Source organism: Pectinophora gossypiella, chromosome 15 (genome assembly GCF_024362695.1).
Source record: "Pectinophora gossypiella chromosome 15, ilPecGoss1.1, whole genome shotgun sequence".
In the NCBI taxonomy this organism is placed as follows: Eukaryota; Metazoa; Arthropoda; class Insecta; order Lepidoptera; family Gelechiidae; genus Pectinophora; species Pectinophora gossypiella.
This window is the reverse complement of record NC_065418.1, coordinates 6,296,293-6,311,754: the sequence shown is the minus strand read 5'-3', so window position 1 is coordinate 6,311,754 and position 15,462 is coordinate 6,296,293. Positions and strand designations below refer to the sequence as shown.

At 37.1% G+C, this 15,462-nt stretch overlaps 1 protein-coding gene across 7 annotated transcripts; it reads right to left on the bottom strand.

Moving 5' to 3' along the window:
• Positions 1-1,535: 1,535 nt before the first annotated feature.
• On the bottom strand, positions 1,536-11,279 carry LOC126372944 (uncharacterized). 7 transcript variants are annotated; one of them, XM_050018854.1, is made up of 8 exons: positions 11,140-11,279; positions 8,232-8,348; positions 7,774-8,010; positions 5,444-5,686; positions 4,052-4,243; positions 3,077-3,304; positions 2,714-2,795; positions 1,536-1,885 (listed from the first exon to the last, which is right to left on the bottom strand). In XM_050018854.1, exons 2-7 carry the CDS (start codon positions 8,320-8,322, stop codon positions 2,725-2,727), a joined length of 1,062 nt encoding a protein of 353 aa, XP_049874811.1. In that variant the 5' UTR covers positions 8,323-8,348; positions 11,140-11,279; the 3' UTR covers positions 1,536-1,885; positions 2,714-2,724. The 7 variants fall into 7 exon arrangements, with proteins under 7 accessions (XP_049874811.1, XP_049874812.1, XP_049874813.1 ...); XM_050018855.1 differs by lacking the exon at positions 11,140-11,279 and adding an exon at positions 10,912-11,054; XM_050018856.1 differs by lacking the exon at positions 2,714-2,795.
• Between the last annotated feature and the right edge of the window lie 4,183 nt (positions 11,280-15,462).

Below are 15,462 nucleotides of genomic sequence, written 5' to 3'. Positions count from 1 at the left end.
ATGGGACTTAAACATAGCTGGCGGGGTGGGTGTATATTCTTCTGCTTACACTTCGGGGATACAGGCGTGATGCGATGTCATGCATGTTATATATACATAATACTTTAGAAACAATTATGTTTCAGTCTTCTTCTCTCCTGTGGGTTATGAGGTGGACTACCAACCTCATCAACCCTGGTGTCAGGGTTACTATTGAGCCGCGTGTAACCTGGCAACCAACGGCCTAACGTGCCTTCCGAAACACGATTCATCTTACTTTCGGCCATTCAGGTTATAAGCTTGTAATGTCCTAAACAAATTAGGGATCAAAAAGTAATTTTTGTTATATTTCCCCACCGGGATTCGAACCCGGGACCTCCGGATCGTGAGCCGAACGCTCAACCACTGGATCACTGAGGCTGTTAGATATGTTTCAGTAATTATATAACAGATGGCACCACTATACTATTTTTGGTGGACGTCATACTTATAATGCGATTATAATTATTATACCATTGATGTCTAGCGTCAACGGTGTTCCGACTTCCCAGAAATTGTGCAATAAAATCCAATAGCCGCCTAAATTTAAGTCACTGAAAATTTGAATTACGTGGTATATTTTTCTAATATAGATTTTTAATAAAGCTTTGCCTTCATCGTCATAAATTGGTTTTCTATGTGGGGAGTCGGTGGTTGGATAGATACCTATATATATTTTATTTTATTATAGTTTATTTTTTAAAGATTCTACACTTGTGTATTGTACGTGTTTTTTTTTCTTTTTACGTGTCTTTTACACCGTTATGAGTTTATGTCAATAAATAAATTTGATTCGGTATTATTATTATTAGGTATTAAGTATAATATAGTCACACCCATGGTCCCTATAGGGTTGGGAAGAGTCACAAATAATTAAAAAACAGCTTGCAGCCACTTTTAATAAGGTTGTAGTAGGTCGAGGTCCTATGATTGTAACAGGTGATCAGCCCATCGCCCATAGGTTTGACCCAGAGGTCGATCTCTTTGTCCATTTTCACGACAAATCCGAGTAGATTCTCTCCCAGTGTCATGTAGAAGTTCATACCTACCTACCTATACCACCTACCTACCTACATACATACCTACCTACCTTAGGTACCTATAGCATTGAATAAGGAATAATAATACATATAGAATGGAAACTCTTCGCTCCCCACCAGCGGCTGACTTTCGGTACCTACTCGAAGAATCATCCAATATAGAAGATCTTCAAGGTCGCCTATCTAACAGTGCGGTAACACTAGTATACTGTAGGTGAGTAGATACGGGCCACGTCTATAAATAACATGCTTAATAATAATGACTCAACTCCATCTTTTAATTTTTGTCTCCCCCATACTCCGACAGACACCTTACTAACTATACGAACCTTACCTACTATTCCATCCCTTATTATCAGTCGTTAGGCTTTCTTTTAGTTTTTGCACCTTTCATATGACCAGGTTTTCAGTTAAAAAACGAGCATGTTGTCTAACTAACTTTTCCACAAATACCAAACACGGAATGAAACAACAAAATCGTTGCGTTTTTCGAAATTTTATTACTTTTTTTTATTTTTGGTGTACATAAAAATGTTTCGTAATAATAAAAACAAAAATCGTAGTTAAGTAAGTAAGTATAACAAATTTTCATTTCTGTGGCAGTGACTATGTTATTGCAGTCTTTGAGATCTTAGTGAAATATTTTTGATTTAGAGTTTTATTAATCGAATTTATTTGATCTTTAGCATATTTTTTGTTAATTTTGATAACATAGTCAGTCAGTATAATAAGATATATTGTGTAATAAATTAAATATGAAATTGTAGAAGTATAAATATTACTTAAATTACAGTGGGCTCGATGTGACTCCCCTTAGAAAGCAGCAGCTGAAAAAGAAAACATTCATTGTGTAACAATAATTATTATTGTCTTGGAGACATAAATATTGTACCAATAACATTTTCCCACTTAAATAAATTATACATAGAAACATAAATGATAAAATTGACTCGTAAAGTTGTAAGTTTAAACAAGTACCTAGAATCGTTTTTATTGTAGCAAATGAGGTAGGCCGTAGGCCGATATATATATTTTCAATTCATATCTATTTAAGATTTGTTTCATATTTTATACTTAAATTAAATAACAAGTATAAAAAACTCTTCAAAACAACGATACAAATTTATGATAATGTATGTACATCAATGGATAGATGGGAATAATGTGTCTTGCGTTTTTCTTATCAATATGACTATTGATAAGAGAACTATATTTTATTGGCATGAAGAACTCTTTTTGAAGAACTTGTTATGGTGGGTGAGTGGTGTACATGACCGACGCCATATTTTATGTGAATACAAAACTTCAATTTAGTGCATAAAGTTGCATTAATAAGATCAGTTACTGACCATTAAAATGTATGGAGGTATAAAGGTGAATGTGTTAGTCACATAAATTAAGGATTTTGAAAGTTTACTTTGGGGGGACTAAGGAAGTATAAACAATGATTTTCAGGCAAAAGTTTCAATACTGTAGGTACCTTTTCACTGGAACAGTAAGAATTAGCATTCTATTCTAGTGAAATGTTGAAAATTCTATGTTGTAATATGGCAGGTATCTATAATGCAATTAACTACTGACTATGAATGAATAATAAAACTCATAACAACAGGACTCATTCTACGATGAACATAATTTCAATTTTGTTCAGATACCTTTTCGCATTTTATAGACTACGCATGAACGGTAATGTCTTGCTTAGATCATCCACGGTGAAGGCGTCAGCTAACATTAAATCTGCCATAATCAGAGATACAATTAAAGTAACAATAGTTTTATAACACTGCTGCGTTAAGAAGATATTTCTTATCAGTAACGTTATCGTAATGATTGCAGGCCACTTTTATACAGCTTGAGCACAGTGCCGAAACTAAGAATATTTCAGATTGTATGAAGAAAGATCTCGAAAGCTCACCGAAAATGTTGCGCACTAAAAACGTATTAGTTACGGCACTGCCGGACACCAAGTAAAGCTGTCTGTGGAGTGATTGTTTGCATATTTACAGCGACTCACTAACCTAAGGGCCTAATCGGATGCTTGTCCCAGAGGTAGGTGCGTTTGACGGGCGACAGGTACGAGTCCCGGATGTAGGACGGGCTGCGGTCCCATCTAGCGAGGGGCTTCAGCTCGGGCCAGTCGTACCAGAAGGGGTCCCGCGTGATCGCCGAGATCGGTAGAGAAGGGCTCGGGTTGAAAATATCAGCCCAGCAGGGCCTGCGGCGGCTGGGGGTGTATATCGGCGCACCTACACGCCACAACCATTAGTAGGACAACAGATACTCTCCACTGTACGTACTTCGTCATCGACCAAGAAGCCAAGCGTTCAGTACAGCCAATGTAACACATAACACGATGTAAATGAATCACACTGAAAAATGACCGAAAGCTATTGCAACATGACAAGAAAAGCAGTTATTGTTACATCTGCGTCGATTAGCTGAAATGCGTGACTTACGATCGGAACTACTTTATTGAAATGAATTCGTGACAGCAATATCATGAATAATTTCAATAAATTAGAATTATTATTATGTAACAGCAATTATTTATAAATTCTTATGAAATACGTTAATAAATAAGAGAGTCATTCCTCATGCTCATTTATAGTGATCCAATGTCGTTTTAATGTCACTATGATGATAAAAGAACACATACACTCGATAGGAACAATACTGCGATAACTATCTACAAATGAAAAAAAAAGATTCCGTGAAACAAGATGTCTTTACTTCTTATTCACTGGAAATGGTTTAAGTCGAAGAGATGGGTAAAAGGAAATTTATTAGAAACAGGATGCTCTAACTACTAAATATTAGATTGGAAATGCTTGTTCTGAACAATAAAAAACAAAGATTTGATTGAGCTATACTGAACTGACTCAGGATTTCAATTTGGAAGTAGAAGATTTTAGTAAAAACGTCCTGATTTTTTTTGGTTTTTCACTTAGGATTGAGACGAAGGTACAGGGTATAGAGGGGTCTGTTGCCCTTACCATCGGCATCGTAAGCAACTTCGCAGTCGCGCGGCGGACTTATCCTCGGCTTCACCGGTGTAGGGGACATCCCTCGCAGCGACCGAGCAGGGGAGAGCTCTCTCATTGACCGGTCAAAGTCTGCCCATTTTTCGGCTTCAGCGAAAAAGGGATCCTTTTTGAACGCGTTCGATATCCGCTCCGGCAACGCTCCTTCATGGCAAGTCTCACAGTCAATACCAATCTCATATAACATATACGCATACACGGAACAGCTGCATCCCGTAAAAAGTATTAAGATATACCTCGTCACTTTAATTCTTTAATACCTATTCCAAATATATCTTGTAGAGTGTAGTGTTCTTCTGAATATGAATGCGTTTACATTCCGGCGTGAATGCTGCCTCGCTTATATACAATGCGGCATCATGCACATGTGCTAGAGTTATGGGTGCATACACGTATCTAGGGTATCTAGGGCGTAGGGCATTTGTGAAATCAGATACCTATATTGATTCTTTAAATTATATAAAGAACTTACTATAGAAAGGTACTAACTACTAAATCAAAACACGTATTGGTCTTTTAAAATTTAATATAAAAAGTGTACCGGGTTAGTTGTTTGTAAAAAGTTTGTACTAATTTAATAAATTAAATGTATAAAATAGTGTACTTTTAATCATATAAATACAAATACTTTTCTATTCTATGGTGTCTCTTTTCATTTACAATTATTAATTTATGACTAGAAGCTATTTCTGTTAACAAGTAACCAAATCAATGTTATGATGAGTAGGTAATTTACTGTATTTACAAAAACAAAAATTTTGAATTTTGATTTTGCTCTAATCTTTACAAAATGGTATAAAATAATAAAACCTTAAAAGTTGATACAGGACTTATACAAATCACACAAATCAGATTCAAATAAGAGTTAAATCTGACAGGTGATTTGAGTCCAAAAAATATACAGTTTCTTGATTCCACGGTAGGTTCCCGGTTCGAAAAAAATATTATAATTGTTATAAAAAATATAAACATATTGAACTGATTAAATTTCGAACTTAGTCGCTTCCGTGGATCAGAGAGGAACCGTGGTTTGCCTATTCGCAATTTACAAAAACAATCAGTCTATCTTGAGACACCAAAGAAGACTACTGTACACAATTTGTCCGTGTAAAGATCGAACAGACCAATCACGGTAACTTAACCTAAACTTAGTCTAAAGTTCTGTGTTCATGAGCAAACTTCGGTTTTAAGAACAGGCAGTAATAAATATGACTTTTTTGTTTAATATTTCAAACGGTCTTTTAGGTGATTACCAACAGTCTTGGATCATGTTTCAGGAATATTTGCTCATGGACAAAGAAGCTGCGATGATTTCGTGCACAAATTAGATAATTTAGTATTTACCTGTTCCCCAGTGGGGTTTGTTGTCAGGCTCATATTCAATGCCTTTAAGGCTCTTGGGCTGCAGGGGGTCGATGATGGGGGCGCTCAGGTCGGTGATGGGGTACGCGCGGTCCTTGAGGTAGAGACCGTAGCGGGATGGGTACAGGCGGTCGATGGCGGCGAGCCTGTCAAGATGGTCCTGCCATGCCTTGTGGGCGTCGAAGGGGTCCACGCCTCGTCGGATGCGCCTCGGTACGTGGTATACTGCCGACAGAAACAACACTTTATGGCACGCGCTAAACTAAGTCTAAAACAAGAAGACAAAACCCCACGTAGACCTCACAGCAACATAATAGAAGGAATTCAGGATAAACTTCGAACACTTGAACTTGTCCTTTAAATAGGATTTTGTTGAAGGCCTGAAAAGTTTGTATCAAAGTAATTTTCAGTTATAGAAGATAAGGAAGAAGAAACCATTTGTATATGGATTTGATATGTCACGTCACAAAATTGTGGGTAAAACAGGGGGATACATTGTGTATTAGTTGTTAGTAAGGCTCGCAGAGCAAAGCTTATTAAATATGATAATGGTTTTCAAGATACTTAATAGATAATATTTTATAGAACTCACCTCTCTTACTATAATTTTTCCTGGGATACTTGATGAAATAAAGTATGGGTCCGATAATGCATATTATATTAAATAATGTGTTACAGGGAAATTATTTCAGGTAGGTAATGAATGAAAAGTGTTTCTCCTGACAAATGCTAGAAGACTGGGCCATTTACATATAATACGATATAACATCCATGGATTTACAAGTGTGGAGTGCGATGTTATGTATAAGAGGTGATTTCTATCAAATGAGACATGCAATTAGGTGTGATTATTTATAAAATATGAGACGCAACTTGCAAGCAAACATCGAAATGCCAGCCATCCGATAACTACGATTCGTTATCGTCGTGTCGATAATTATTCGATTTTTATTCATATAAAACGAAACACTAAGACTAAACATCATGTAACAAACAAAAATACCAATAATATGCATGTGGTACCTACACGAACAATATAGAAGTAGGTATATAACCACAAAATAATGAACGTCATATTTTTTTTTGTATATCACAAAACTAAATGAAACCATGTGGTGTGTGTGTATGTATGGTTCCATGTAATGTTAAATCCATTCATCTCCGAGCCTTTGACAGGATTCACAACAGAAAATTATTTTCTAAAAATTTATTTATTACAAAAATTAAATACAAATATAAGATGCATAGCGAATTTGCTATGTAGATGATTTTTTTACACTTGTTTCTTGGTCTCCGTCATGAATAATGAAACCAATGGTACTGAATGTTATAATAAAAACTCTATATCGATAAAGTTGTAGAAAGTTTCAATTGTTTTGTTAGAGCGATAAAAGTTTAAAAAAACTGTTTAATATATTAATTTAAACTCCTCCGGAGCCCTTTGACGCTGAAACAATTAAAATACATTGCCAATAATCATAATCTACGATATAATGATGACGTGTGTTTGCTGTAATATTTAGTGATCACATGAGCAGAAAGCAAAATGCGAATATGTTAAATATGAAGCTCTCTGTACAATATATTTTATGTTTTAATCGAGATATCTACAAGAGCATCTAACAGACATGAGTTAGTGGTAGAGTTACGTACTTTATATACAACTCTTTGACCCCCTAATTTACGTAGGTACCTATAGCAGATACTAGGTTAGTACCTAAATGGCCAATGTTATTCGCTAGACAATTGCCAAAATAATAATCATAAACTGCCAATTGATAGCGGATTTGCTTCCAATAGTAATCTATCAACACATTGACCTATTTTTATTTGGACATGTCCCGTCTATTAAAGGCCAAAGCATTGAGGGCATTCTATTAACGTCTAAAAGATATTTATTTAGTTGATCTTTACGGAAGTGTGAGTTTTTCGTCACTCCTGATTTTAAAGATCATTGCAGTGTCTTCTAGATGTATTATTGAAGATGTTTATTTATATTTACATGGACGTATTTCACATTGGACACTACGAGATAAAAATCTTGACGTCCGACCCAAAAGGAGGAGATCAAAAAGACTACCATTTTATAAAGAGTTATCAAAATAACAGCATCACGCCTGTATCCCCGATGGAGAAGGCAGTGCTGATCTGTCTCAGAGGTGTATGAGTACACCCAATCTTCGCGAGATAAGTATAAACCCCTTGTAATAGAGAGTCGTACCTACGTATTGAATTATTAAGTACCTACTGATACAATAGCATTGTTGATGCAATACAGACACATGAATCTTTTACACGATATGGGTACTAACCTGGCCTGTACCGGTCAAGAGAACGGGGGTAGTTGTGAGCGTAGATGGCGCGCGGGGAGTAGCCGTATACTTCGCGGTGGACCGGCAGGTAGCGGTAGCCGGGGACGGTGATCCTCTCGGCCGCGACCACGGGGTCGTCGTAGATGGACTTGGTGTACGGGTACGTGGATGACAGCTCGGGGAACACGCTGCGGCGGGTCGGCCTGTACCTTTCCTCTGCCCTGATGTCTTCCGATCCTGGGGAAAGATAGTTGTGTTTATGTTTGTATGTTGCGATGTATTGTTTCGTGTGACCGTCTGCTTCTATTTTATTACCGTCAGTACGGTTTGTTTGCAAAGATATTAAGTATGTAGGTACTTTATTATGAATATTTCTTTTAGGTACTCTACACATAAGTAAATATAGAAAAGTTTGATGATTATGGTTTTCATACACTACAAGTTTTTAAGTTTCTTACCTTTTAGAGACCGCACGAAGGATTGCCAAAATCTGGCTTTCTTCGATGCCGTCTCATTTCTGCCAATCATTTCTAAATGATTTTTAAACATTTTGGCAGCTTATGTCGTGCTCGTTTCTGTAAAAAGGAAAGTATAATAAGTGGTATATTGAAAGCGTCACAAAGTCACATCTGTGGAGTTGGTCGTTCTTTGTGGAAAAATAACCTTGAATTTGTGGTAAAGTACCTGTACATAACAATATCCAGGTGACATAATTGAATACAATAACGGGTTCGGATCTCGTAAATAGAGCAATGACGTATGCAGCGTTAGCAGCAGGGCCGCAAATAGCCGTCTCTGGCTGGCTCGTGTCGAATGGCCAGTGTTTTGGCGGGCTGCCAACACGCCGCTGTCGAGGGGAAACTTGAAAACGACCGTTTTTACGAATGTCTGCTCGCTGCTCAGCTATTTTAGAGATTCACGCGACCTTGCCGACAGTTTCAGCGTAGGATAAGTCAGCGGCCTGCCGCAATTTCTATAATTATGTAAGCTGGAGTGTTGAGCTTGCGAAGACAAACGAATGGGCTTCGACCTCGGTATATTTCAGGAGCTGGTCGACAGCTAATCTATACAATGTCAGCGTATAGTCCGCAGTGACTCACTTGATATAGAGCCTTGCAGCAAGGCTACGCGATGTAGTCTTTTGTACCAAGGACATTGAAGAGAATTATGATAATATTAATTTGCAATTAATTTGTATGAGAAATATGTTTATTATTCTTATCTGTGATATGCTCCTTCCTACATTTAGCAATAAAATGAAGAATTTGAAACTATTTTTTATTTGTCATGATGAGAACCACGTTAATACGCAGTACGACTATTATTTTCAGTGGAATCTTTCCTGTTTATAGTGTTTGACGTAAGTACTTTTACTGTTTGTAATTGCAGAACATTTATAAAGTACCAAATTCCTGTTCACATTCGATACACCTTTTACTGTCTACATTCTGTTCTTCAGAAATGACGCAACTGGCTTGTTTCGAGTACACAAATCGTGAATTTTGTACAGTGCATTCATTGGCCAGCGTCATGGATTATATTTGGAGCAGCGTAAAGCTATTCATCAGCTTTTCCAGTTAAGATCGACGTTTCATAGATACGAGACCACTTCAAAACCGAGGAATGCATCTGCACTTGAGCCTGGCTATACAGAAACAAGAAGAGGAAATATTGCGTGTTGTAGGTAGTTTATCAAATGCATACACTTGGAGAATTTAACATGTTTATCATTTATGTTGTTCCCTTACAATTATTTTGCATTTTCAAAGTAGGTAGCCTACTTTGTGTTATATTTCTGGTAACTATGTTGTTTTCCCAGTCATTCTGATATATACTCGTTTCGTAAAATAAATACAGGTTGTTTTACTTTATACTGAATAGTCCGCTTCTATATTCGTTGATATTTACTATCCCGGACTCATAATGTTAGCATTTGCCTAGGAATTTAATCGTGAGGTAATTCATTAGGAACGCATGCCAGGGATTGCAACGTCGAGAGCTTTTAGTAAAAAGCGAAAGGGATTTGGCAGTGAAGTAATATGACATGAACATTTTATAATCTTTGATTTAATGTCAATGCAGCTAAACTAGATATCCCTTTTGTAATAATTAGACCGAAGGATCATGAAAATATGGCTTGGTACTTTCAAATTATCAGAAACTATGGTAAGTTCACTTGATGAACAATAAAGCTCGCTTGATCTTCAAAAATAAAGGACAATATTTTATTAATACGGTTAAATTAGGTACTTATTACTTTAGGTATGTTTGCCATAATTCGAAAGAAAGATGAATTCGGCCAAGAGTTCAAGTGTGAAGGCCAATGTCAAAAGTGTTTTGCCTAATTTATCACGATGAGGTGACCTATATTTTTTTCGCACCTAAATTGTAGCCTTTTAAATATTTGATTGAATTCATACGTCGAAACGATGACAGTTATACGTGATTAATGAATGGTTTATTATTTTTTGTAATTAATTAGATACCAAAGCGTCTTATAAGATAGAAGACGTATTTATTTATAAAAAGGCTCCTCTATCTACGTATATTGTTTCTGCAAACGTCGATATTTACCTAACGGACTGAGGCAGGTTAGCGGTTAAAAATTACGTGATTGTGAAACTGTTACAAAAATATATGAAGGCGCGTCGATTTGGCGGGATCGCAAATTTGGCGCGCGATGAGTGCGCCCGAAATAGCTGCGCGCGCCGGATCAGATTCACGGCATTCCCGCATCCGCGCATTGTCGCGCGCAACCGCAACCCACCTGCAACGCTCATGCAAGCTTCTCTCAAACTACCCGCATTCTTCTCACTCACAGATTTTTTCTAAAAACCAATTATGATAACGCTGAAATGCACTATGTAGGAAACATTATATTTTTCCAAAGTCTACAAAAAATTACGATAATGAAAGTTCAAATAATATATCACAAAAGCAAAAGTTTATATAAACTTATCAGTTATGTAGGTAACGATAGTTTCGTTTGATATGGAATAAGGATCATAAAATATAAAACTTTGTGAACTTCACATAAAAATATTGCAAACTTTTGAATGATCGTAAAATGTATATTAATTTCAGGACATATCACTTAATTTCACTTGTCTTGGTCACGTCCGATGTGTAAAAACTTACGTGCTGCTGACCAATGTAACGTGGTTGAGATGTTGCTTATCTCGACTAATCACACGCGAAATGCGAACTAGATATCGAGTCGTAGCCTAGAAGCTACCCGAGCGAGATAGCGAGACAGTTGCGCAACTTTAGAGAAAGACGCCGCTATACACTGCCGCGAGAACCGAAAGCCCTTCGTTGTCACTTTTGGCACAGCCCTTAAAGAATATAGCACTCGGTATTTCTTACCGATTAAAATAATGGTCGAATAATAATAGTGGTAGTGTTGTTTCGTTGACGAGCCGACGTCGAGTGTCGGACCTGGGCGGGCGCGCACTGCCCGCGGCGGCGCGCGCTCGTACCGCCCGCCCCGCCAGCGCCGCAGCGCCGCCCAGAGCATTCACCAAACCTTTATACATTGCCACTACTATTACCTGACCCCCGACATCACAACTTCCTCCCATTTATCCAATACATTTGCTCCTCTTGTCTCAGAAAGCAGAAACTGTCGCAGTCCTTTGTGAAACAGCCGTGTAATTCCTTTTTCATGTTTTTACTATTTCACGTGCCCACGCACCCGGATCCAGTTTTTGCACACATTACTTACTAAACAACATAGGAACTTCGTCGTTAAAACAGTGTTTACTCTATAGATCATTCATATTTGAAGTCATGGACGTAATTACCCCATGTCTTACGTATCATCTGATCATATTGAAATCGAGTGCTCTACCCACTTTCTACAAACATGTCCATACTATGAAGGGAACTTCGATTCTAACTAGAACTCTCTATGATAAGGATAGGGACTAACTTGAAATTGAATCTGATCGTATCTAAAATGAGCATCTGAGGTAAAATAAGCCGCGAGATGTGGCGTTTACTATTAAACCCTCCTACGCGAATACACCTGCATTCGAACAGCGATTCTGTTAAATGTACCTATTCAACCCAAGCCACCGAGTACAATGTATCGTGGTTGTAAATTACGTTATCTTTGCTAATAAGATATCTACCTACATGAGAAGTTGAATAATCAAAAACTAACTAACTAATCATAAACTTTCGTTTTAGATAAATTTTATTGTATAGATACCTATTTATATCAAGTTGTCTTATCAAAGTTTTGTTTGGAAAAGGCTCCTTCAAAAAACGCGTGTTCTTCATAAAAACATGTTATTAAAAATATACCAAATTTTCTAATAAGTTCGATCGTTAGTTTTTATATGCTTTCCCTTTATTGATAACGGTCGTGAGTTTTGTTACGTAGGTATACCTACAAACTGTCGAAAGACAATCTTATCCCTCGTACTAAGATACAACTATTAAACCTTGGAATTGCACACATAGGTAACACAAACTCTCGTTTTCATCACGCTAGTCGATCGAACGTGATACGTTTAGCTGAACGGTCTCTAGACCGAGTGGGCACTGAAATAGTGCAGCTGTAATCGCCGTACCTACGCCTACCGCAACTCACCTGGCGAGCGCAAGTTCACGGGTGACTCACCACTCTTGCATGTTTATTACATTAGGTAAGTACGTGAGGAATTTCTGGTCCTCTACGATGAATACATGTCATTAACCAATATATTCCAATTTGATAACTTGATATTGACATTTATCCAATTGGAATATATTGGTTAAAGTGAGGAATTCCAATCAAGTTCATACTTGATATTGATATTTATCCAATTGGAATATAGCAGGAGTTTTTCGATTGGATTCTTTCTAGTTGTACTATTAGGTACTCATGTAGTAACATCATTTTTATAATCATTCAATTAATCAATAATACTTAATTGCACAACGACATATACAAAGGACATAAACATACGAACAAAAATAAGCACAATAGGCGGCCTTATTGCTGAACAGCAATTTCCGCCAGGCAACCTTAGGGTGAAAGAAGTTTATGCATTGGAGCACGGCATGGTGCAATAAACATATAATAATACCAACATAACTAAAAATATCGTAAATAAATACCTATATAAATATACATACATATATATACACGTACATACATACACACACGTACATATACAATCATTATCAGGTATAACTACTTATTTTTATGGGGATACAAAATATACTTTAAATAGGTAATAAAAATTCTAAAAGTACATAGCACGTACAACACACGTATAAAACACTTTTGATTTTTTTTTTGACGTACATATATAAATAGATAAGGTCATGCCTGTTTCCCACAGGGACGCAGTAGGCACGTATTTTCTCTTGTTGTAGGTAGTGTGTCAGACGACCTACCTGTTTTCGTTTGTTCATTATCATCTTTATACCAAAGTATATTATGCTTGTATGATTGTCCTCAAACAATAATAAGTACCTAATACGCTTGAGCTTAAAACAAATAACACAACATCAGCTCACGACTATATTCCAATTGGGGTAGGCAGAGGTACATGCATTGCAAGATGAACTAAGAATCCACTCTACTAGGTACGCCTCTTCGAGCTTGCTGTTAAAAACAAATGTGTTTTCAAATTCTCATAAGAATTGCTTTGACAGCTATTAGGATATCTTTATTCTAAATAAGTAGGTTCATATTTGACAACAATCAAACAGATGGTTTTTAAATAGTTACTTACACGAAAAAAGATATATGGGTAAAATTCCTTACAAAATCTTGCAAGTAAATAATAATATACACTTCTCATCAAAAAAATCGAAACACTTCCGTTTTCATTGTTTCTGTCCGAATTTAACACAAAAAAGAATTCATACGATGAAAAAAAATACATAAATGTATAGCTGGCAGTTTGGCCATTACAGTAATAAGCGAAAATTCTAAATTCAAAATTAGAATTTCATTTGTTTATCTTATAAACGAAATGAATCACTGTTTTGAGACAAATGTGTGTTTAGGGTTGGAGTACATTTAGCGTTTAAAAACTAAAAATTGGCGCCTATCCTTAAACTTTTTGTTTTTTATTTCAATACTGTGACTTTGGGACGTCTGAAAAAAGGTTTTTTTTCTAAAACGTATGGATACTTCGCCCACAGAAGCCGCCCAAGTTGTGGCATTGCTGGATTCTGGCCTTAGTCAGCGTGTTGTGGCTGCAAGACTGCATCTAAGCCTGTCATCTGTTCATAGAGTCTATAAACGTTATCGGGAGACTGGTTTGTTCACGCGCCGTTCAGGATCTGGCAGGAATCGGGTCACTTCTGAGCGAGATGATCGATTTATTGTAACAACTTCTTTAAGAAATCGACGCCTTAACGCTTTTCAACTGCAGCAGCGGCTTCGTGTTGTACGAAGGGTGGCTGTAAGTGACTCTACAATTAGAAGAAGGTTGAAGGATCGTGGACTGGTACCGCATAAGCCAGCAAATGGGCCGAAATTAACTGCAGACCATCGAAGAGCGCGCCTTAACTTTGCACGTGAGCACCTAAATTGGTCATACCTACAGTGGAGCAAAGTTCTCTTTTCTGATGAGTGTAAAATTATGCTGTATGGTAACGACGGAAGGAACAAGGTCTACAGAAGAGACGGAGAACGCTATGCACAATGCTGCATTGAAGAAAAGGTCAGCTATGGTGGCGGTTCGTGGACGGTTTGGGGAGGAATCAGCGCCGACGGTAAGACAGAGCTTGCTTTCGTGTTTGGGTCACGTCTGCCTGCACTAAACTGTCATCGGTACGTCGAAGAGTGTCTCGAGCCTCATGTGATGCCATATGCACATTTTATTGGCAACGGCTTCATATTCATGCACGACAATGCTAGGGCTCACACCGCGGGCGTCGTACGAGATTATCTTAACGAAGTCGATATCTCTATTATGGAATGGCCAGCAAGAAGCCCGGACATGAATCCCATTGAACATCTGTGGGATGAATTAAAGAGACGAATTCGAGCAAGAGATCCTGCCCCAGAAACACTTAGCCAGCTGCAAGATGCAATCCAAGAGGAATGGGACAATATACCACAGCATGTGATCGTGACTCTCATCCGATCGATGAAGAACCGTATGGAAGCAGTAATTAGAGCTCGGGGAGGGAATACAAGTTATTAAATAAACGTTTTTTAGCTTTTTTTTTTCATTTACGTGTGTTGTTTTATCCATTTCCTTTATACTCCATACGGAATAAAAATGACTCATTTAACAAAATACGAAACCTATGAAAAATTCATTTAAATTTAGAACATTAACATTAAGATTTGATAAGCTCATATTACTCACTATTAAACGACATTTAACATTTATTCCTAAATGTACACATTTTTCTGATAATCCTGACAAAACGTAAACTTGCAAGGTGTTTCGATTTTTTTGATGAGAAGTGTATTATGACATGTGTACGGTCACGAGCATTAATATGTATACATTATGTTACCATGTCACATTAACTTTTTTGGCAAATTGAACTGTAAGTCTCACTAAATGTCAAAAATATGTTAGTGTGACAGAGTCCTAAAGTGGGTACATTATATTGCTCATGACTGTACCCCACGCCATGCTAATTCCAGTTCATTATCAATCTTGTAGGTCTATCTACATCGTCATTTACAATTTATCACCGAATGTTTTCAGTTATTACCCGTAATTT

Coding starts and splice junctions, on each gene's coding strand:
- LOC126372944 (XM_050018854.1), bottom strand. CDS start 8,322: ATGTTTAAAAATCATTTAGAAATGATTGGCAGAAATGAGACGGCATCG. Junction 8,011..8,231: donor CTTCGTGCGGTCTCTAAAAG/GTAAGAAACTTA, acceptor ATCTTTCCCCAG/GATCGGAAGACATCAGGGCA. Junction 4,244..5,443: donor CAAACCCCACTGGGGAACAG/GTAAATACTAAA, acceptor CTTGCCATGAAG/GAGCGTTGCCGGAGCGGATA.